General features: G+C 36.6%; 1 protein-coding gene across 1 annotated transcript in view; it reads right to left on the reverse strand.

Annotated features, from left to right (window-relative positions):
- Positions 1-22,024, reverse strand: part of USP9X (ubiquitin specific peptidase 9, X-linked) — a 129,294-nt gene that overhangs the window by 57,477 nt on the left and 49,793 nt on the right. The window contains exons 7-15 of the mRNA XM_008585153.1: positions 21,259-21,374; positions 20,812-21,063; positions 20,597-20,735; positions 18,402-18,554; positions 17,281-17,385; positions 15,085-15,291; positions 12,554-12,690; positions 10,580-10,728; positions 2,068-2,155 (exon numbers count right to left, since the gene is read on the reverse strand). Of these exons, the coding sequence (XP_008583375.1) occupies positions 2,068-2,155; positions 10,580-10,728; positions 12,554-12,690; positions 15,085-15,291; positions 17,281-17,385; positions 18,402-18,554; positions 20,597-20,735; positions 20,812-21,063; positions 21,259-21,374 (1,346 nt within the window). The remainder of the gene's footprint in view (positions 1-2,067; positions 2,156-10,579; positions 10,729-12,553; positions 12,691-15,084; positions 15,292-17,280; positions 17,386-18,401; positions 18,555-20,596; positions 20,736-20,811; positions 21,064-21,258; positions 21,375-22,024) is intronic.

The following is a 22,024-nucleotide window of genomic DNA, read 5'->3' on the forward strand; positions in this document are numbered from 1 at the left end:
GTCTGTATGTGGGATCCGAACCCTCGGGCGGGAGCGCCGCCACGCTTCCCAAGCGGCGCACTATCCAGTGCGCCACCGGGCCGGCCCTGGTGATGTAGTTTTTAATCAAGCTGCTTTAGGCCATCTGAATCTTGTTTTCTTACTGATCAAATGTGAATAACACCTGCATCACCGCACTATGAGGAATAAACGTTAAGTGTTTACACAGGCCAAACACGCAGCAGGCATTATAAAGTTAAGTTCCTTTCTCTTGAGTAAGTTGCTATAGGTCACACGGATAGGTAATAAAAGAGCATGGACGATAAAATACGTCCTCTGATTCTAAACTTGAGTAAGGCCAAAGGGCATGCACCCACTTTTCTGTTCTTGTATACATAAGGGATACAACACATGCTAGTCAATAGCAAGGGCCCACTATGGCAGTGATTCTCAAGCTGGGGAGGCTACTCCTTCTATCCAGATAGTTGAAAAACGAAACACAGAAAAAAATACTTTAAGCAAATGCCGAATTTCTTAAAATCTGGTGGATAGAGTTTTTCTCCAGTTAAAATCATTATGTAACTACTTAAAAGTTTTCCCCATAAACAAACACAAAGTTCAATAAACACAAGTCCATAATTACCACAGCCCAGGAGAAAACTCCTTAGAACATACAAGTGTACTTCAAAAAGTTTATGGAAAAGATAATACGAATCTTTTCCATGAACTTTTTGAAGACCCCTTTATATCAAAATAATAAATGCATTAGGTTTTCTGAAGTACTGATAATCTGGGCCTTTTTTTTTTTTTTTTGTCTTTTTCCGTGTCCAGCAACGGATGGCAACCCTCAGTGTCGCCCCCGCACCGGACCGGCAACGGGATTGCAACCCTCGGTGTTGCCCCCGCGCCTCGCTCAGCCAGTGAGCGGGAACCAGTCTGCATGTGGGATCCGAACCCTCGGCGGGAGCGCCTCCGCACTTCCCAAGCGGCGCACTAGCACAGTGCGCCACCGGACCGACCCTTTTTTTTTTTTTTTTTTAAGATGACCGGTAAGGGGATCTTTACCCTTGGCTTGGTGTTGTCAGCACCCCGCTCAGCCAGTGAGCGGGAACCAGTCTGCATGTGGGATCCGAACCCTCGGCGGGAGCGCCTCCGCACTTCCCAAGCGGCGCACTAGCACAGTGCGCCACCGGACCGACCCTTTTTTTTTTTTTTTTTAAAGATGACCGGTAAGGGGATCTTTACCCTTGGCTTGGTGTTGTCAGCACCCCGCTCAGCCAGTGAGCGAATGGCCATCCCTATATAGGATCTGAACCCATGGCCTTGGTGTTATCAGCACTGCACTCTCCCAAGTGAGCCATGGGCCGGCCCGACCCAGGCATTTCTGTTAGCACACTTTTGATCTGAATAACCTCTTCTGCTGCATGACATGGCTTTTGCATTCATAAGAAACCTCTCACCATCAAAAATTTTAACAAAGGTATTTCTCATATCTTTAAGCGTATTGGCACTAAAAAGCTAAATATCACCGAGCAAATCCAGCCCTGGACTACATTTCGCTTTGGCTTAATGGAATAAACTTCTTTTCCTCATCCCTGTTAGAAATGATATTAACAACACGAGCCTTCAGATTGCCACTGTAAGCCACTGTTAGAAAAAAACAAGGCACCAGTGAATTTATACCACTCTTCTGGAGTGCTGGTACAGCAACCTCCTGTCCCCATTTCCTTAGTGTCTATGGTATCATTAAGGTTAACATGGTTCTCTATCTGGTTGGGTCAAACTATGAAAATATGTCTTTTAACAAAAATAAACATTATTTCCAGCATAGACAAATACGAAGAACAGAAGTCTGAAAAGTGTTCACTTCAAATACTGCAAAGAAAGTTAAAAATCAGCCAATAATTTTAAAGTATTTAGTAAAATTAATGCAGAAATGTTGTGTGTCTTTTTAGATAATCATCTTTATATGGGAAAATAAAAGGTAGTAAGGGGCAAAGGCCACCCAAAGACCTAGTTAAATAGCATATTCATTCTGTATTCCTTATCTGTGTTTAAAGGGAGCAACACTAATTATACGAAACAAACCTGAGGAAGTTAAGCCGTTCTTGGACTTCTTGAACGTGACTATATCTACTTCCCAGCCTCACAGTTTGTGGATCATAGTCTTCATGGTCTGTAAATTAAGAAAAATCATGCATTACACACATGGATACCCACATCACTGCTGACTTCAACCAAAGGAATTAAATCAGTTAAAAAGTCATTAATCTGTTATGATCAAAGGAAACCTGAAATCTACTAATAATCATTGGTTTAAACCAATCTCCTATTTCCCCACAAAAATAAACTATCCTTTTACATAACCAAAAGAAAATAATCTGTTAAATGTGTTATCAAAAATAATTCTTCAGCACAACCCCTTCATTCAATGTTCATACATAACGAACTGATTTGATTACAGCCTAAGATTGACCTGTGGTCTGTGAATGTGAACTACAATCAAGACAAAGTATATTTTCCTTTAATTTCCTTCCTGTTTTACTGAAAACTATGTGCAAAAAAATTGTTTCACTATAAAATATAAATTACATAACTAATTTTTATCTAGAAAGTTAGGGTAACATAAGATGCTACTCCACATGACCAACTTATCATACAATTATCACCACCATCATATTGAATGTCTAGAACTGTGTCATTTCTATTAAGCATTAATTATTGACATTTCAGTACCAGATCATAGACCTTATGGTATGTGTGTGATACTGCCAAAGAATTCTAATTGTGTGAGCCCCTTTGGAATAGTACAGGTAATCAAGTTCTTCAAAAATTAAGTTTTCTTCTCTAAACAAAATCTTAACATGTTGTAAAGATGGGACATTTCCATGTTTAGAAATACATTTTTAATGCTCTGGCAAAGAAAGAAGCCCCATGTATTGACTGCTTTCTACTTCCACATATATGAGCATCTGCCAACAGTTCTAGACATGTATCGAATACTTCCATGAAGGTTGATTTAATCAGGGCTCAGGACTTGAAGCACGACTTCTCGAGGTTTTCTTCAGAAACTAGACAGAAAATCAAATTCTATTGTACCATGTAGAAATTTTCTTTTTCACAGCAGTAGCCCTGAAATAACTGACTAAACACTGGACTTCAGCTACCCCTTTAAAAAAAAAAAAAAACTAGGAGTTTATGCCTAGCTTTGTTTGGTGTTAAGAGAAACTAACACTGATACAATACTATTATCTAACCCAGGGTTTCTCAACTGCACCCTATTGACATTTTAGGCTGGATAATTCTTTGTTGTGCAGGACTGTTCTGTGCACTGCAGGATGCTTAGCAGCATCTCAGGCCTCTACCCACTAGCTTTCAGTAGCATTCTTGCCCCACCCTTCACCCATCAAAAACAGTTCCAGTTATCGTCAAATACCCACCCCCATCCCCTCAGAGAACCACTGATTTAATCCGTGGTACATATTCAAGTTTCATCAGTTTTCCCAATGACCTTTTATGCTCTTTTCTCAAAGTCCAAGATTAAATACACATTGCCTTTGTCATGACTTTTTATCCTTTTTTAATCTGGAGAGTTCATATTCTGTGTTTCTTGAACTTTTTGAAAACTGGAAGCCAATGTTGTTGAACGTCACTCAATTTGGGCTTCTTTGATGCTTCTTCATGATTAGATTCAGGATACACAATCTGGCAAACTATAGTACAGAAGTGACACAACGTCCTCTACAGTGTATCATTGTCAAAAGACACATGTCACTCTGCTGCAATATTCATAACGCTAACTTTGATTACTTGGTCCACACCAGGTCGCTCCACTGTAAAGTTACTATTTTTCTCTTTATAAACAATTTGTGGGGAGATACTTTCAGACTATGTAAATATCTTGTTTATCAAACTTTTATCGACCTATTTTAGAAACCAATCCCCTTCCCCGTTTTTATTTATATGCCAACACATTCTATCAAGAACTGGGATCCTGGACACAGGGTAGAACTTCAGAAACATTCCATGAAAGCCAGACAACAATCAAAAAAAGTCAAGATATAAGAAGATTCCTCTATGCTAAATAGAAAGGAGAGGCCCTCTCACTACAAGGAAGCTTCCAGGCTGCCAAAATGAAAAAACAAAACGGATTGTACTTTTTGTTGTAAACATCCATTTCCAAATACCATGATTTGTTAGCAGTCAAATGAGAATGATCCACTTTTGACTCATGTTGCCTAGGTGGCAGATATCCCACCGAAAACAGTGAGAGGAATTATATGAGACTAAACTAACTCAGGTGTCCATGAAAGTGGGTAGGTAGAGGTGGAGAATCATGGCTGAGACTAACAAATTGGTTTTGATCATCATAAACAGCAAGTTGTCCAGGGCCCATTTCAGAACTCATCATAAAAGACAAAGTTCACCTTTAAAAGACATCTTTGAGACATAATTCAAATACCAAAAAACTGCACCCATTTTTAAACACAGCTTTTGCATAGAGTTGTATAATTACCATCACAATCTTTGTCTACATTTTTCATCACTTCAAAAAGAAACCCTGTACAAATAACTCCCCCCATTCTCCACCACCCTAGTCTATTTGAGACATTTCCTATAAATGCGACCACCCAATATGTGGTCTTTTTTGACTGCCTTTTTTCCACTTAGCATGTTTTCAAGGTTTGTCCATGTTGTAGCACATATTATCCTTTCTTACTGCTGAATGGTATTTCACTGTATGAATATACTACAATTCTGTTTATTCATTCATCAACTGTTAAACATTAGGGTTGTTTCCACTTTTTGGCTATTGTGAATAATGCTGCTATGAACATTCATGTCCAAGTATTTGCACGGACTTATGTTTTCATTTCACTTGGGTATATAATTGGGAATGGGTGATATCGTAAATTCTATGTTTAACATTTTGAGGAACTGCCAACCTGTTTAACAAGATGGCTGCAGCACAGCAAGGTAGGAAAGCTCCAATTTCTCCACATCTTCACCAAAACTTGCTGTTGTCTTCATCATCCTAGTAGGTGTGAAGTAGTATCTCACTGTGGTCTTGATTTGCATTTCCCTAATAACTAATGATACTGAGATTCTTTTCAAGTGCTTATTCACCATTTGTGTTATCTTCTTTGGGGAAATTTCTATTCACATCCTTTGCCCATTTCTTGTCTTTTAATTGTTGAGCTGTAAGAGTTCTTTACATATTCTAGATATAAGTCCCTTATTATCAGATATATGATTTGCGAATATTTTCTCCCATTCTTGAGTTGATTTTTCACTTTCTTGATGGTATCATTTGCAGCAGATAAGTTTGAAATTTTGATATAGTCCAATTTGCCACCCCTCCTCATCCCCCCCCCCATTTTTTTGCCTAACCATTCCGCTTTCCCTAACCCAAGGTCACAAAGACTTAATTCCTGTTTTCTTCTAAGAGATTTAACAATTCTTTTGGGTCTAGATCTACTGATCTATCCTCGAGTTCACTGATTCTTTCTTCTGCCAGCTCAAATCTATGGTTGAGCCTCTACTGAATTTTTCATTTTGGTTATTACACTTTCCAAGTGCAGAATTTCCATGTAGTTCTTTAAAAAACTGGCTGGTAGGGGAAACCCTTGACCTTGGTGTTACCAACACCATGCTCTAGCCAACTGAGCTAACCAGCCAACCAAAAAACCCATCTATTTCTTTACTGATATTCTCTATATTAGAGACTGTCATCATACTTTTAATTCTTTAGACATGGTTTCCTTCAGTTCTCTGAGCATAACTGTAATAGCTGCTTTCAAGTTTTTGTTTGCAAAGTCCACCATCTGGGCCCCTCCAAAGGCAGTTTGTGTCAGTCTAAGGGTCACATCTTCCTGTTTGTGTTTTCATGTCTCAGAATTTTTTGTTGAAATCTGGACATTTTAGATATATTGGGCAGCAACTTAAATGCTGATCCCCCTTTCCTCCCCAGTTGATGCTGTTTGCTTGGTTGTTCAGTGAATGCGCTGAACTAACTCTGTGAAGTCTATTTTCCCCACTACGTGCAACCTGATAGCTCTGCTCAAATGTTTTCCTCTTTGTTTTTATCTTTTAGTCTGGCTACCTGGGGTTGTCCCTGGGTCAGTATAAGCTCCTTATTGGTTAAAAGTCGTGTTTAAGCCCTCCTGACCAGCTAGATTTTTGCCTTTTACCACTGGATGTGTATGTGGTTTGGAGGCTACTATCACGGTTGAAGTTTGGTTTTGTCCTACATTCAGTCAGGGACTAGTAGCTTTAATATGCCCTTTTCAATCCAGAGAGAATGCAGTCTTGGGTACGCACATACTCTTCCAGATTGCCAGGAATACCTGCAGTTTTTAAGCCTGGCTTCCGAGGAGTCATCCCTGAATCAGGGTAGCTTATTGTTCATCTAGTGTTCTGTTTGTTCAGAAGCTGTATTTAACTCCACTGTGTCAGTGAGGCTTTCGCCCTTTGCTGAGGGATCTGTGTGCAGCTTGGGAAATGTTTTCAACTCGCCCCCCTGTCCTGCTCTGATTACTTCTGAGTGGGTACAGCCTAATGCATACACACAGCATTCCTGACCCTCAGGGTTGATGATGATCCCAGCAGGGCTCTTTTTGGCTGCCTCTTTATTTAGAGATCTCTGTTAAACTTCTGGCTGCTCTACCATTTATCTTGTTGATAGCAGTACAAAGGAGCTACAAGTACCCTCTTAACTGTTCTTCACCAAAATCTCCATTTTTTTTTTTTTTTTTTTTTTTTTAAATAACACCCTTAGGCATGGCATGTTTTGGTCCAAATAAAGTCAGTCCGTTCAAGTATAACTGCTGAGCTCTTTTGTTCTCACATCTTATCTCTCTTGCTGGGCAGAATGTCTGTGCCACTGAACAGGAGCTGGAAGCAGGACAGTGGCCAGCTTCTCACAGAATAAAACCCCTGCCTTATGAACAGGTGCTGGTGTGTGGAAGCTCCTGATTTTCTCAGATCGCCTCCCCCCACACAAAACTTCCACCCTATGAGCAAGCTGGGGTGTGAGTAATCAGGGTACCAGTATCCTCAGCCTGCCATGCCTGGAGTAAAGCCTCCACCCTGTGAGTAGGCACTGCCCCTGCTTCTTAGTCATATCTACCAGGAGTAGAGTTTCCACATGACAGAGCTGAGCATGGGGAGAAGAGAGCGAGTTGTGGCTCAAATGCTAAAGATACTTGCTGTTTTTTCTGAAACTTAATAGATTTTTTTGAATACATGTTTCCCTATTTGCTATATACCTTTAGGACAATTTCCAGACATTTAAAATGATTTTTTAAAAAATATTTTTCTCCAGTTAAATAGATGTTTTATTAAGAAGTTCTGCTAAGCATCCTACACCACATCATTCCAGAAGTTAAATCCCTCATCCCTTGGTGTATTTTTTATCACATGTTCTACATTTATTAGTTGGCATTTTCCTTTATATCCATATATTTATATTTTATTCAACGAGTTCAATTATTTTCAGTATTTATTTTAACCAAGTTTTGGCCAGTGAAAGCCAACTCCTGTACCTTTTTGACTTGTCAACATGATCCTTCGAGCACTTTCTTACTTCTGAAATAATAAGTTCAAGGATCATCTTGTACCTTCTCTGCTCCAGGCCTGCAAACAGCTATTTCTCCAGAAAGGTATAAGTTTTTCATAATATAGATAATACTAGCTTTTTTTTTTTTTTTTAACCACAAAGAATCCACACAGGCTTAACAGTATTACATGGCTGATGTGTAGGAATGAGTCAGAGGTACTGAAAAAGTCTAGCCCAGGCTCTGTATCCTAACAGAGCACTGTTGGTGAATGACACACGAAGAAATATTTTTTGTGGAAAATGTTCCCCCAAACTATCAGCAATGGATGTAGTAGATTAGGTAGAGGTAATGGAAAGTGGCAGTCCTTAGAAAACAGAATGCAAAAATGTGATCTACAGTAAAGACAAGTCATCCAACTCTATCCAGAAACAAAGAAAAATGATAAACTTTCAGTAAGTATTTGAGTCAGTACAATGAGTATCCTACCAATGAGCTAAAACTTGAGTAAAAACTGAAAGGTGGTTTATACTTTGATTTTGCAGTTCTAAAGTAAATTATGGTTTATGCCTCTGTCATAAAGTATTGTACGAATCCCATTAGGTAGGAGGCATTATTCAGCAGGATTACATCAGGCTTCCACATTTCACTAGTATTCTCGATTTCTGATAACCACCTCACCAGTATTAAGTATTTGTCCTGTCAATATTTCATCTCCACGCGCATCTTTAGCTTTGGGGAAAAAAAATTTCCTCAGTAGCGTGATCAGTTGATTTCGTCTCCTGCTTTAACATCATTTAGATAAAGGAATGAACTTATTAAAATTCTCTCCAGTAATTTACTCATGTGTTCTCACTAGTGCCTTCATGCACTGGTGTTTATCAAATCATTCTTTAAAGGTTTTTCATATGCATGCAACAGACAAGTTGGTAGATGATGTGACTACAGAAGTGATTTAATGTTGTTAAAAGTTTTAGTAAGAGAATTTTACTAGCTTTAAAAATTACTTTTAGGGGCCGGCCCGGTGGCGCACTGCTACAGTGCGCCGCTTGGGAGCGCAGCGGCACTCCCACCGAGGGTTCGGACCCCACATACAGACCGGCCGCTCAGAGGTGCGGGTGCAACACCGAGGGTTGCGATCCGTTGCTGGTCACAAAAAAAGACAAAAAGGAAAAAAAAAATTACTTTTACCCCCATATTTAAGTATCTGTAGGCTGATCAGTATTAATTAGAGTAGTGTAACAAATCAGAGGAGAAAAAATATCAAGGTTAGGACAAACAGAAGGTGTGATATTGATGAATCCAGAGAAAAACAGAATAGCAAAAAATCAAGTGCCTACTATGTGCCAGGCGTTATTCTAACATAAAAAACTTGCCCAGGATCATACAGTCAATACATCTGGGTCATGTTTCAAACACAGACCATCTGACTATGCAGACTCATATCTCTTACTTTGTGGAGATACAGACCATATAAGGAAGGGAAACTGAAGAATACAAACATCCTTGTGGCCATGAAATTGAGATGAAGCAGTAACTCATGTAGAATTCGACTAAAATGGAGCAGAAAACCCTAGTGAGGCTGAACTGCACATGTACTATCTCCTGAATGCCCTGACAGCAGAGTTCCCAACCTCCAACAATGAAATTGAACAAACTACCATATGCTTAAGAATTAAATCACATATGATTTATATGGCTCCAATTTGGGGGAAGGCCTGCATTGGCAACTGTGAAGGCTTTGTACCAAGAAAAGATGAAATCACAGAGTCTGAGTTACAGTAAACTGAGCCCAAATGCTTGGGTGTACTGCATACAAACAATTTCTCTCATTAATTTTGGTTTTCTGCCTATATTGCACTTATTGCTCTATCATTCTGCTTAGAAGGAACCGAGGACTAAAATGATAAAAGATCACTGTCTGGCCCATCAGCTACCCAATGCTTAGACTGCTTATCTACAACCTATCACCTAGGAGGACTCGGCTGGCCCAGAAAAGATAACTGGAAGAACAAAGAGTAAACAAAATCAGTAGGGGTATCTGAAGAGTTGCTTAATCTTTCAATTATGCTTATCTGAATTTTATTTGGGAATGCAAAAATCTGGTGATTTATGAGCACCATGGGATTTTCTTCAACAATGTCAAGAGTCTACTCCTCAAAAAATGAGTATTGCAAATATCCTTGGTTTTAATATACACTATTGGTAGATCCTAGTATATATAACATGTTAAATGAGTGGTATGTTCAGCAACCATTATGTTCAATTCTATCTGTAACACTGGTAATATGTTTTCTATAGATCTATGGCTCTGAGAACAAACTTAAGCCTATAAGATGGCAATTTCTTTCTGCCTATGAATTTGGCATAAGACAGAGGAAGAATAAGAACCTGTCTATACTCTAGCACACACAGACTCTGACACAAATGTCAGAGGACAAACAAGCATTGAAACAGGGCTCCATGTATGGCAGGCACTTAAAAATGGTCTATTGAAATCACAGGAAACATTACCCCAACATGCTTAAATAATTTCACACTTTAAAAAACAATGTGAATATCTGGATTCTGGTAGCTTCTCCTCTCTAGTCTTGTGAATTTTTAATTCATAACGTCTGAAGCACTTATGAAACATGGACTTAGGATTATAAAAGAACTATAACATATGCAAGAACAGCCTTAGACAAAACAAGTTTTCTTAAAAAGCTAAAGGTGGTGGTAGTACCTAAGAAGGTAATACCTAAGAAGGTAACAACCAATTTAGTACAAGCAGGCAGAGCTCCCCAGTCAGGGAAGAAAAAGAAATCAATTTAACAAGGAGAGCTGGGAAGGCAAGCACTTAGTAAAGAGCCTTGGAATGCTGGCCTGAAGTTTAGGTTGTGCCAGATTTGGAAATAAAAGTGGATCATAAGTCCACAAAGGAACACAATTTATAAAACCAGTTACTTTCCACCTTTTAAAATAAAAGTTATTTCTAAGGTAATTAATACAAAAAAAAAGTCACTGTGTATTTCCCAGAGTTTATCTTATCTTACAATACGTACCTCTACCATATAGTCTCATGCTTTCCATGTAAGTTGCAAGGTTTTCTGCTACCAAAGTAACTAGAGCATGATTGTGCTGAAGTTGATTGATTAAGTCATGGCGATAAAATACATGGGGACTTCGCTGAGTTTGACTGAAACGAGAAGAACTTAACAATATAATTAGGCAATTAAATTCTGTTGTAATCAAGAGTTCATACTATCTAAATTTTTAGCTAGTAATTTAAAAACTGCAAAAATTATATTTCTGTCCATTTACTTCCTTTACTAATAATATCAAGCAATTTAAAAGAAAATAATGCCTAAAAAAATAAGACACGTATTCCATCATTCTTATTTTACACAAAAGCCACAGAGAACCAATATTCTCCAACTTTGCCCCATGGGAGTCTGCTTCAATGACTGATTTCCACTCCTACACTATAGTAGTATCGAATCGCTCGGGTTAGGTTACTTGACTATTTCCAGAATTATAAAACAGAAACACGCCTTGCAAGACTAGCGTCACAAAGATTATGCTATAACTGTAGTGAAGAATTTAATCAAGGAAAATTTTTTCATTAAAATTTTATTTATTAGCTATTCAAGGTACATTCTGGGACATGTGGTTTGTAGCCACATTTACCAACAGGTATCACCAAAAAGACATCTAATTCCTTTCCAATCTGTTTTGTCACCTTTACTGAAATTAATGAATTTTCACAGCCATTACTACTATTCTATTGGCAATGTGGCCACTGTATCTTGGAAGAGTATGTGAACTATTATGTCCATCTGCAACGAATGGATTCATTTGAGAAAGGCCAAATGGCATATGTATAGTGAGCCAAACATACTCAAAATGTGTCTCTCAAATAAATGTTACTGCCAATAAGATATATATCTAAATTTTATCTGGTGTTTATCCCTATAGCTTTTCCAATTTCATATTTTTTCTAGCCTTGAAAAAAATGAGACTAAGTCCAACTGTTTAAAATCAAGACACATATATATGACATTTTCAACTTCCGTTTTAGGTACAACCATAGTAATCTAGAGTTGTAAAGAATCTTGGAAATGATTTAATTTTATATGTAAGAGAAATATAATTCTTTAGACAATATTCACAGGATTAAATAACTGGTTTGACACAAGGTTCACAATTAGAAATCCTGGCTCCACTTTGAGTATTCTTTCCACTACACCCAACTCTCTTGTCTTTCCACATTATTTTTCCCTTTCATTTTATCAGTTCCAACTCTATTATCAGAAAATACAAGGACATATTATTTCAGTAACCAGAATTTGGCATCTAAGATAGATAGCTATTAAGGGCTGGCTGGTTGGCTCAGTTGGTTACAGCACAGCCTTGTAACACCAGGTCAAGGATTTGGAATACCAGCCAGCAGCCATCACCCCACCACCTCCCAAAAAAAAAAAAAAAAAAAAAAAAACCCACCAAAAACACTATTAAAATGAAATTTAGCTAAAATAAATTTTTAAAAAAACTTTTGACTATATCTTGATCATCTTTCATGTCCTTGAAGTCTAATCTTTGAAGTTAACCTTAAAATTAACTATTAAAAAAAGGAAATAGGTTTATTTTTACTTTGAAAACTACTGTGTAGTAGTATGATGTTTCAAAGTTAATAAAGGCAGGAAGGATAAAATGAAACGAATGAGATTAATAGATACAACATACTTGCTGCAAATAAGAGATAATTCTGAACTAGGAACCTGAAGGCAATATCTTGATTCTGAATCATCTTGATTCTGATACTTATTTAATTGTGCCTTACTTCCTCATCAATAAAACAAAGTAGGTAGATACAATAAAGGATTCTTCCTTTGTTGCAAACTAACCCTTCTCTTAGTCTCCTATCACTCCACTAATTTTCTTTCTTTAAAATTTGCTTTTACCAACTGATATGCTGCTTCTTTTCAACAGAATACATAAATAAAAATATTGAAATTTTCTATGTTTAAAAGTCTTACCTCAAATTTTGAGGTGCTTCCCCAAATAAACTACAAATTTCTCTAATTTGTTTCAGTGCGGGAATAACCCATTTCTCATTTGTGCGAAGTTCTTCTATAAAGCGATCTATCCACTGGATCTTTTGTGTGTCACGGTCCTTAAACAAACAATTTTCATATTTTATACAGATCAATACTCAGGAGAATTCTACCTTCAAGTTATTTTGAGAATTGCAATATAAAAGCTTTTCTTATGAGATTTGCATCACTAACATACTATAATTACACTGTAATTATAGTAAAGAGTTTAATAATAAAAAAGCTTTAAGTACATTTTTATTTCACATTCACTACTAAAACTCCAAAAAGCGAGGCATTATTATAAAAAAGCTCAGCATTACATGGACCCAAATATATATATACAAAAGTATAGATTTTAAGTATTAGGCACACTGACAGAACAGTTCATTTTTAAAGTTCGCTAACGGGCTGGCCTATTAGCTAACTTAGCTAACTCGGTGGAGCACTGTGCTGATAAACACCAAGGTTAAGGATTTGGATCGCTGTGCTGGCCAACCACCAAAAAAGAAGGGAAAATAAATTAAAAAACTTGCCAGAAGTTAGGTATTGAGTTTTTATCCAATGTTTTAAGAAATTCTACCATATCACAGAATTTGGCATAACATCTAACGGCCCTGATTGTTGCTCTAAATGGGTTTCTTTTTAGCAGTGCAAAACACTGAAAATTTATATTTTACCAAGAAAATAATGGCATGGCAACTACGTAACGTGTTTTTTTTTTTTAAATCACCAAAATCAAAATAAAGACATATCCACATACAAACAAGGAACAAGAGACGGGTACATGTAGTTAGAAATTAAGAATGTTACAAATTCATTATTATTCTGATTATGGTATTTTACTTCTCAAATCTTAATTTACTCCCTTTCCGTAAGTCAATAGTGATTACTACAGAACTGCAGGTTTGTGGACCTAACAAGTTTATAAGTTCAGAATATTTTATTTTTGCATGTGTATTTGGGGAAAACAGTTTTGTGTATATATTTTTTTAACTGCTAATGTTTGGTGTTATTTTTGCAATACATGGACATTCCTTTTTTGGTAACAAAATTGGGACCATAGTCTAAGTGTTTTGCATTAAACATTTTCTACATCAGTAAAAGGCTTTCTACATCAATAACCATTTTTAATGGCTGCATAATACAACACTGTATAAACTATTAGTAATTATTCAGGAGGCTTCCAAGTGTTCATGTCTATAAACAATGAATGTCCTTGAATGTAGCTCTTTGTGTCCTTTTCTAATCACTTCTGAGAAATTTCTAAAAGTAGAAATGCTAGGTTTAATAGGCTGTACATTTTTAAGGTCATAAAAACATCTGTATATGATCAAATGTATCAGGCTCTCAAAAAGCAGGGTTTTTTTTGGGGGGGGCAAGTGGAGGGAGTTGGAGGATGACTTTTAAAAACTTGCTTTTTAAACCACAAATGAAAAATGAAGTTGTAAAAGGCAACACCGTACTAAATTTCGTGAAATCCAATAACTATTTCTGGATTAATGTGTAAAATGTTGTGCCATGCACTGATACTGCAGGTTGCACAACTCTTATCTGAAATGCTTGGGATCAGAGGTGTTTAGGATTTCAGATTTCTTTTGGACTTTGGAATATTTGCAGAATACATACCACTCGAGCATCTCTAATCTGAAAGTCCAAAAGGTTTCAGATTTTGGAACATTTTAGATTTTCAGGTTAAGGATGCCCAACTTGTAACAGCTAATTAATTAATTAAAAGAGGAGCTACTAGTTAAACCCTTGATATCAAACGTATTGCTCTGATTCAAGACTGCTCGTAAGGTCTCTTGGTTTAATGAAATAATTTAAACTGAAGGTTATTACTACTTAATATGCTGAATAAACACTTAATGAATTGTCACAAGCAAGCATAGTCAAAAACAGTAGTATCTGAATTAGATACACCCATTTGGACTTCTCTTAGCTCTTGCCTAACTACCAGTTCATCAGGGTAGCAAATAGTTTTATTAACAAGTGGGAAATTACTCAGCAATGTTCATTTTACCACATCTTAAAAGATACCCAGGCTACAAGTTAGAACGCAAGGAAGCTGTCATGTGATTTGCTGTGAAGGCACTAAATGTTTTATTGTTAAGGAAACTCTATTAATTTTTCTTAACTTCCCTATGAGCAAAGAAAACCTAATTTCTCCTACCTCTAAGGTACATAATCAGCTTTAGCATTTTATGATCTATTTGAAACTGGTATTTTAGCACCATACATTCGATAATACCACCACTAAATAACCTGTTTTATTCTTTCTCCTAAGGAAACTAAAATGCTTTACAAAATGAGTCACAAAACCTAGATGTAGACCTAGGTAAAGGAAGGCAGACATATGAATAAAGTAAGCCAATTCTTGAAGATCATTTAAAAAATAACAATGCTGAATAACCTGGCACTATTCTGTAACTTAGAAAATTCACAAAAAAGTGAGCAAAGCAGCACACCCTTACCTGGGAGCAACTGTAATCTAGTATTTTTATGTGGGCACTGAGAGCCAGGTCCATGATATCTACAGGCACATCATCACTGTGGGCCAGATTCCACAACAGGTTCAACACTTTATGTGCCATCACGCCATCCTTGTCATCTTCTGCAAGACGACGTATCAGCTCAAGTAGCTTTTCACGCTGCTTTTTACTTGCATTTGTCCAACTGGCCTACAAAAAAAATTTTTTTTAAGTGATATGAAAACAACACCTATTTGGACATCACTTCTTACAGTAAGTGTCACCAGCTTAACTATATTCGATTCATCAGAAAAACAATATAGCTGGTCACAGAATTATACAAGTGATATCTGAAAGACGTTAACAGCAGTCATAGGACAGAGTTAAATTCCAGAGCAAAGAAAAATCCTCTATTTTCAGTTAAATACCTTATACCAGGGTTTCCCAACCACAGTACTACTGACATTTTGGGCTGGAAATTTCTGTTGTGGGGGCTGTCCTGTGCATGGCAGGGTATTTAGCAGCATCCCTGGCCTCCACCCACTTGAAGCCAGTAGCAACTCCTCTTCCCAGCTGTGATAACCAAAAATGTATCCAGACACTGACAAATATCTCAGGGGGGCAGAATCCCCACCCACCCACCATTGAGAACCACTACCTTAGATTCAGTCTGTTACTTGTAACTCTTAACTTATATTGAAAGATGGCAAAGACAAAGATTTTCACAAGTGAAAAAACTGATTATAGAGCAATGTGCATTACACATTTGAAAACAGAAATGTCTGTGACAAAGTTATTAACAAAGAAACAAAAATCTCTAATTTACACAGAAATAATGATATGTTATTTTGATTTAGGAGGAGACAGATCATTTAAAAAACTCAAAAATGAAAAAGAAAACACCAACCTCTAAAATGGTATTTTAAACGCTCAGTTGATACAACATAGTTATCACACCCTGGGGAGGGGAGGGGTACTGTTGGCATTTAGTGGGTAGAGGCCAGCAATGCTGCTAAACAATATGGGAAAAGCCTTATGTATAAAGTTGCTAATCAGTGTTTATTGGAAAATGAACTAAAATGAACCTAATGTCAAACAGCAGAAGAATGATTAAGTCAATTAGAGAAGATCCTTTCAATGGAATTATTACACAAACATTTACAATGATCAATATGGGATATCTGTGAAGACAACTCGGGTACACGTTTTTAATGCCTCCTAGCCTGCTCAGAATAACGAAAGGAATTAGAGAACTGCTGAGAATATAAGAAAAGACCAAAATATTAGATTATATTACAATTAAGAATATCTGGCTAACATTATAAAAAGAGAGACAACCAGGTATTCCTCTTCAAGAAAGAGTACATCATCACCTGCGATATATTCCAGTAAAAAAAAAATTCAAGCTTCCATACACCAAGGCAACAAACCATCCAGTTTCTTCAACAAATAGATTGCAAACAAAGAAAAAGATAAAGAGGGAAACTGCTGTTTCAAAGAAACTTAAAAAACATGCAACCAATTATAATGTATGGGCCGCACAAGGATCAAACAACTTCTAAAATGAAGTATGATCTCAGACAACCATAAGTTTTAATGGTATTTGATGTTATTAAGGAATCATTAATTTTTTAGGTATGATAATGGCACTGTGAATTTTTTTCTTCATGTACTCAACTTTTAGAGGTACAGACTAAAATAATTACGTATAAAAAGGAGAAATTAAGAACATCTGTTCATTCAAAGCAACCATAAGGGGAGTGAAAAAGACGACCACAAACCAGGAGAAAATTAGTTATAACTCTTAAACCAACAAGGACTAGCATTCAGAATACATCAAGAATGCCTATGAATCAGTAAGAAAAATACGAACACCACAATGTGGTGGACAGGCAAAAGATTTGAACAGGCATACACAAAAAAATAGAGAACAGCTCAAAAATGTATGAATAGATGTTCAATCTCATTACTGATCAAAGATACAAAAACTAATACCACAATGAGGTAACATTTCACACTAAGGAGATTATCAAAAATTCAGAATTCAGACAAAAACAACGGCCAATTCCGTCACACCAAAAATTGTTTAAATGAAATTTCTATTTAAGTATTTATTGGCTAAAAGCAAGCAATTCACAGATCTAATGAATTAATTCTATTTCAAATAAAATGGTAATACCTGACTATGGTAACAATTACCTTAAAGCAATCAAAAAGATGATCAAGTTGTTCAGGAGAAAAATCCCATGCCAATTTTGCCAGTAAATCATGTACATTCTTCACAATGGCTTCATGTTTCCCCGCCTATTCAAAAACAAAGAAAAACAAAGAAAATCATAGTACACTAGAATATGAATAACAGATAAGTAGTGTAAATTTCTTGCTGATGACTATTAAATGAAGAAGATGGAAATACTTTTATTAACTATAACATAAGAAAATTCCTAACATTATAAATGCTTCAGAACTGTCACCTAAACCTGGCAACTCAATGTCTTGATATACACAGTTACTACGTACTCTGGCAATTCATGTGAACCTTTATTACAGTTTATTGAATTTAACATGCTAATTTTAATATTGTAAATAGGGAAAAATAAGGCACACTAATGGTACTGTATCAAAACTGGAACCTTGAGCGCTCAAAGGCAAAATTGACTATTTTCTTGGTTTCTACAGACTAAAAAGACAAAGCTTTGTAATCTAGAACTTCACAATACTTTTTTTTTTTTTTTCCTGACCCATAAGGGGATGGCAACCCTCAGCACGGTGCTGTCTGCACCTGAGCGCACCGGCCATCCCTATATAGGACCTGAACCCGCAGCCCTCGGCGCTACCAGCGCCACACTCTCCTGAGTGAGCCACGGGGCCGGCCCCACAATGCTTTTAAAGCGATCCATGAGTAGAAACCTGTCAAGATAATCAAAGGAATTATATAGTTTCCATCTCTGAAACCATAAAGGTTACTAATCCTTCTGAAAAGTTATAAACCTTTGGAATAATAATTATAGGTTTTTATAAATAATTGAGTGATTTAACTATCCTGACATTGGAGGTCTTTTCTATTTACTATTTGTCTCTTATTTAAAACCACCTACAAATTGCCAACCTTTAACAAATAGAGATGATAGATTATTTTTATTTTTAAAATATCACTAGGTATTTCAGAAAGATTCCTGGAAAGATTTCTGTAAATATAACAAGCATTTAAATGTACTAAAAAAAAAAAAAGTGAAACAACAGAAGCCTGCATCCCATTTCATGACTACTGTAGTATCATTCTTTTAAAAACTAAATAACCACCATCTTAAATTCCTTACCTGTGCCGCCCAGATATTATCAAGATCCTGTAAGGTCAGAGCTTTTTCTTTGATGACAAAACGAAGAATTTTCTCCAGCTTTTCTACATACTGTGGTTGATGAAGACTATCGCGCAAGACTATGGATAAGATATTGTTCTGCTGTATCCATTCCTAAATGTAATTTAAAAACTTGTTTCAAAGCAGAAACTAAAACACAAACTTTTTTTTTTAACACAGAAATATAAGTATCATTTGCACTATTAAACAATATAAGTAGAAATTCAAAAACACATTTACAAACATAATTACACTAATATAAAACGCTTTTAAGTTGTAATGGTAAACTATGGAGAAAAAAATCATAATTTCATAGCACTAAATTTTGCCCACACAGAAATGCTCCCATAAATTAGAAATACTAAGATTAAGAAGATTCTATACTCCAGCACTCACTCAGAAAAATATTATTTAAATGTAACAATCACCATGGTTATGGTAGGACAGGTACATGACCAATATTAGGATCTTTGGATTCTTTATACCAGTTTTGCCCCAGAATTATGTCTTGATCTTAGAACATAATTCTAAACATAAAAATAGAAATAGCACTTTATTTTGTACTATTTATTAGCCGATTACCATGTGCCAGACATTACTGTTTATCCATTAGCTCTTTTTTTTTTTTTTTGTCTTTTATCTTTTTTCCGTGTCCGGCAACGGATCGCAACCCTCAGTGTTGCCCCCATACCGGACCGGGGACCGGCAACGGGATTGCAACCCTCGGTGCTGCTCCCGCGCCTCGCTCAGCCAGTGAGCGGGAACTGGTCTGTATGTGGGATCCGAACCCTCGGGCGGGAGCGCCTCTGCGCTTCCCAAGCAGCGCACTTATCCAGTGCGCCACCGGGCCGGCCCCTATCCATTAGCTCTTTAATCTTCCTAACAATCCTAATGAGGGATACATCATCCTATTACAAAAAAGGAAACAGGCTCGCAGGGGCTCAAACTGGAATCTGAAAAGAGTCTGCATGCTTCCACAGTCTATGTTTCTATAACACTATGCTAGGTTGCTTGATTGGCATTTATTTAACCTCTATAGCAACAGAATAAAGTGCTAACTCATGATACAAAAACGTAGTAATCCACAGCATATGATTTTACATTATCCAGCTTATTGAGAATACAAACTAGTTAGGACCAAAATGTGCTAGAAAAGTACACTTCTCAGCTAATAAATGACCAGTTTTTTTATTTCTAATCTATGTTGCAGATACTTGCAAAACACAAAAAAAAAAATGTGACAATGTCAAATTGCTACAAAAGTTTCTAAACACTTGCTTCCATTTTCTGTACTGTCTAGGACTGACAATAGTTCAAAGACCAGCACCAGTCCTCAGGACACGCTGAGTATCTTTGGGGTCAACTTTCCTCAAGGCAGACAGGAATATCATATGCACACAACCAGATGCCTGTCACCTGACTCCCAACACAGGGCCAATGTCTACACATTCTCCACATACCTCTTATCACATTCTATTCACTGTTTCCCTTGTTAAACTCAGGCATCCTTGAAGGCAAGGACAGTTCTTCTACAGTTGTCTCCTTAGTACTGTCACACAGTATGCACTCAAAAAACATTGGTTCTATAACTTAAATGGCATACTTATTCATCTTAAAATTACAATATATACAGAATGTCTATGGTAAATAAGGTTTCCTAAACCTTCAATGTCAAAATGATATAAACACAAGCACTTTAAAAATAAAATTTTCAAAATCATAATAAAATATTAATTCATGTAGAATTTATTCCAGTAATTATATTTCCTGTTTTAAAACATTTAACTAGAATTGGCCAATTAAACAATAGGCTACTTCATCCATTAGGTACCCGATACTATCCAATCCATTCCCCAGATCACTCCTATCTACTCCATTACAACCAACTCCCCATCCCTTAAACAAGCTAATAATTACTTCAGAACACCATATTCAATAATAAGTTTATCAAAAATATGCTAAGCTACCCATATCACTACCAAATAATAAACTATGTTATTACAAAAAGTTCTTGGGATTAACAGTTATAAATCAATCAAAACATCTCACAATTTAAGGGTTTACTTTAAAATGTTAGTATTATTAATTTTAATTCAAGCTTTTCTAGTTTTTGGCTTAAATAGATCCTTATTCATAAAAGAAGAATCAAGACTTACTGCCATTCGTTCAGCTGTGAGCCACTCTTCCTCCTCAGGATTACCATGCCGATGGGTATAGTATGATACACTAGATATCACCTTATTAACTTCATTCAGTGCATTCATCTTTCCATTGAAAGAAGAAATTTGCAATAATCTATAAGAGAAATTCAGCGATTAAGTATGATTCTAAAAATTCACATAAAAATTAACTCAAGAGGTAAGTAGCTTACCTAAGTATCATTTTTAACCTAAATATTTCCAAGTTTTTTACAGTTTCTTCTTGTCCTGGAACCCTTGAAGCTAAATTCTTCAAAGACTTAATAATCATCGAAAGGGCATCATTTTTTGCTTCATTCTTTGCTTCTTTTTTCAGCTCTTCATCAGTTAAGTTTTCTAAAAACTGTGGAACCATTTCTATTATCGGAAGAAAGTACTTTTTCACTGTATGAAGAGTGAGGAACTCATAGCATTGTCCAAATGGTCTGAAATAAGACAAAAAACTCCTGTAATACTCAATTTCTTAAAACCAATTAGGACTAAACTCTCAGACTGTTTCTTTTATAAAGTCCAAGCACCAAGTTTAAGAGGAAATTGTACTTGAAAAACTCAATTTTTATCAAGCTGTGAAATAGCAATTCCTATAGTACACTAAACATTCATATAAAAATATAACTTACTTAATAAGGGCTGCAATTATTTGAACATTTAATGCTGATCCACTAATAAAACGATCATGCAAAATCTGGAACCCATTTAAAGTGCCAAATTTGTTGAGTAGATCCACTAGCCAACCCTGCAAATATAATTAATGAAAAAAGTTAACTTCCTGCCTTTAGGGGGAAAAAGTCCTATCTTGGTTAAAACATATTAGAAATAGTAAATTCAATAAAACATATTATGTCAAATCATCTTTGAAAAGACCACAAAATATTCCATTTTGTTCACAGTAATCCCACCTGTGAGACAGAAGCAGCGTAAGTAGCAAGTACAGATCAGATCACTAGGGCAGCTCTCTGTTCGTACCAATACAGCTTCGCAAACAAATTAGAAGCAATCCCACCACATAAGAATGAATTATCTAAAATATCTAATGATCTGAAAATATCTTGTATTAAAATGATTTTAAGGAGGTAAAAAGACTCATCAAGGGCCGGCCCGGTGGCGCACTCCTACAGTGCGCCGCTTGGGAGCACGGCGGCGCTCCCGCCAAGGGTTCGGATCCCACATACAGGCCGGTTCCCGCTCACTGGCTGAGCGAGGTGCGGGCGCAACACCAAGGGTTGCGATCCCGTTGCCGGTCCCGGTCCGGTGTGGGCGCGACACCAAGGGTTGCGATCCGTTGCCGGACACAAAAAAAGACAAAAGACAAAAGACAAAAAAAAAAAAAAAAAAAAAAAAAGTTGGAAAGGAAGAATTCCCACCCACAAAAACAAAAATTTTTTA

This window comes from Galeopterus variegatus, unplaced genomic scaffold, assembly GCF_000696425.1.
Source record: "Galeopterus variegatus unplaced genomic scaffold, G_variegatus-3.0.2 Scaffold105, whole genome shotgun sequence".
Taxonomy (NCBI): domain Eukaryota; kingdom Metazoa; phylum Chordata; class Mammalia; order Dermoptera; family Cynocephalidae; genus Galeopterus; species Galeopterus variegatus.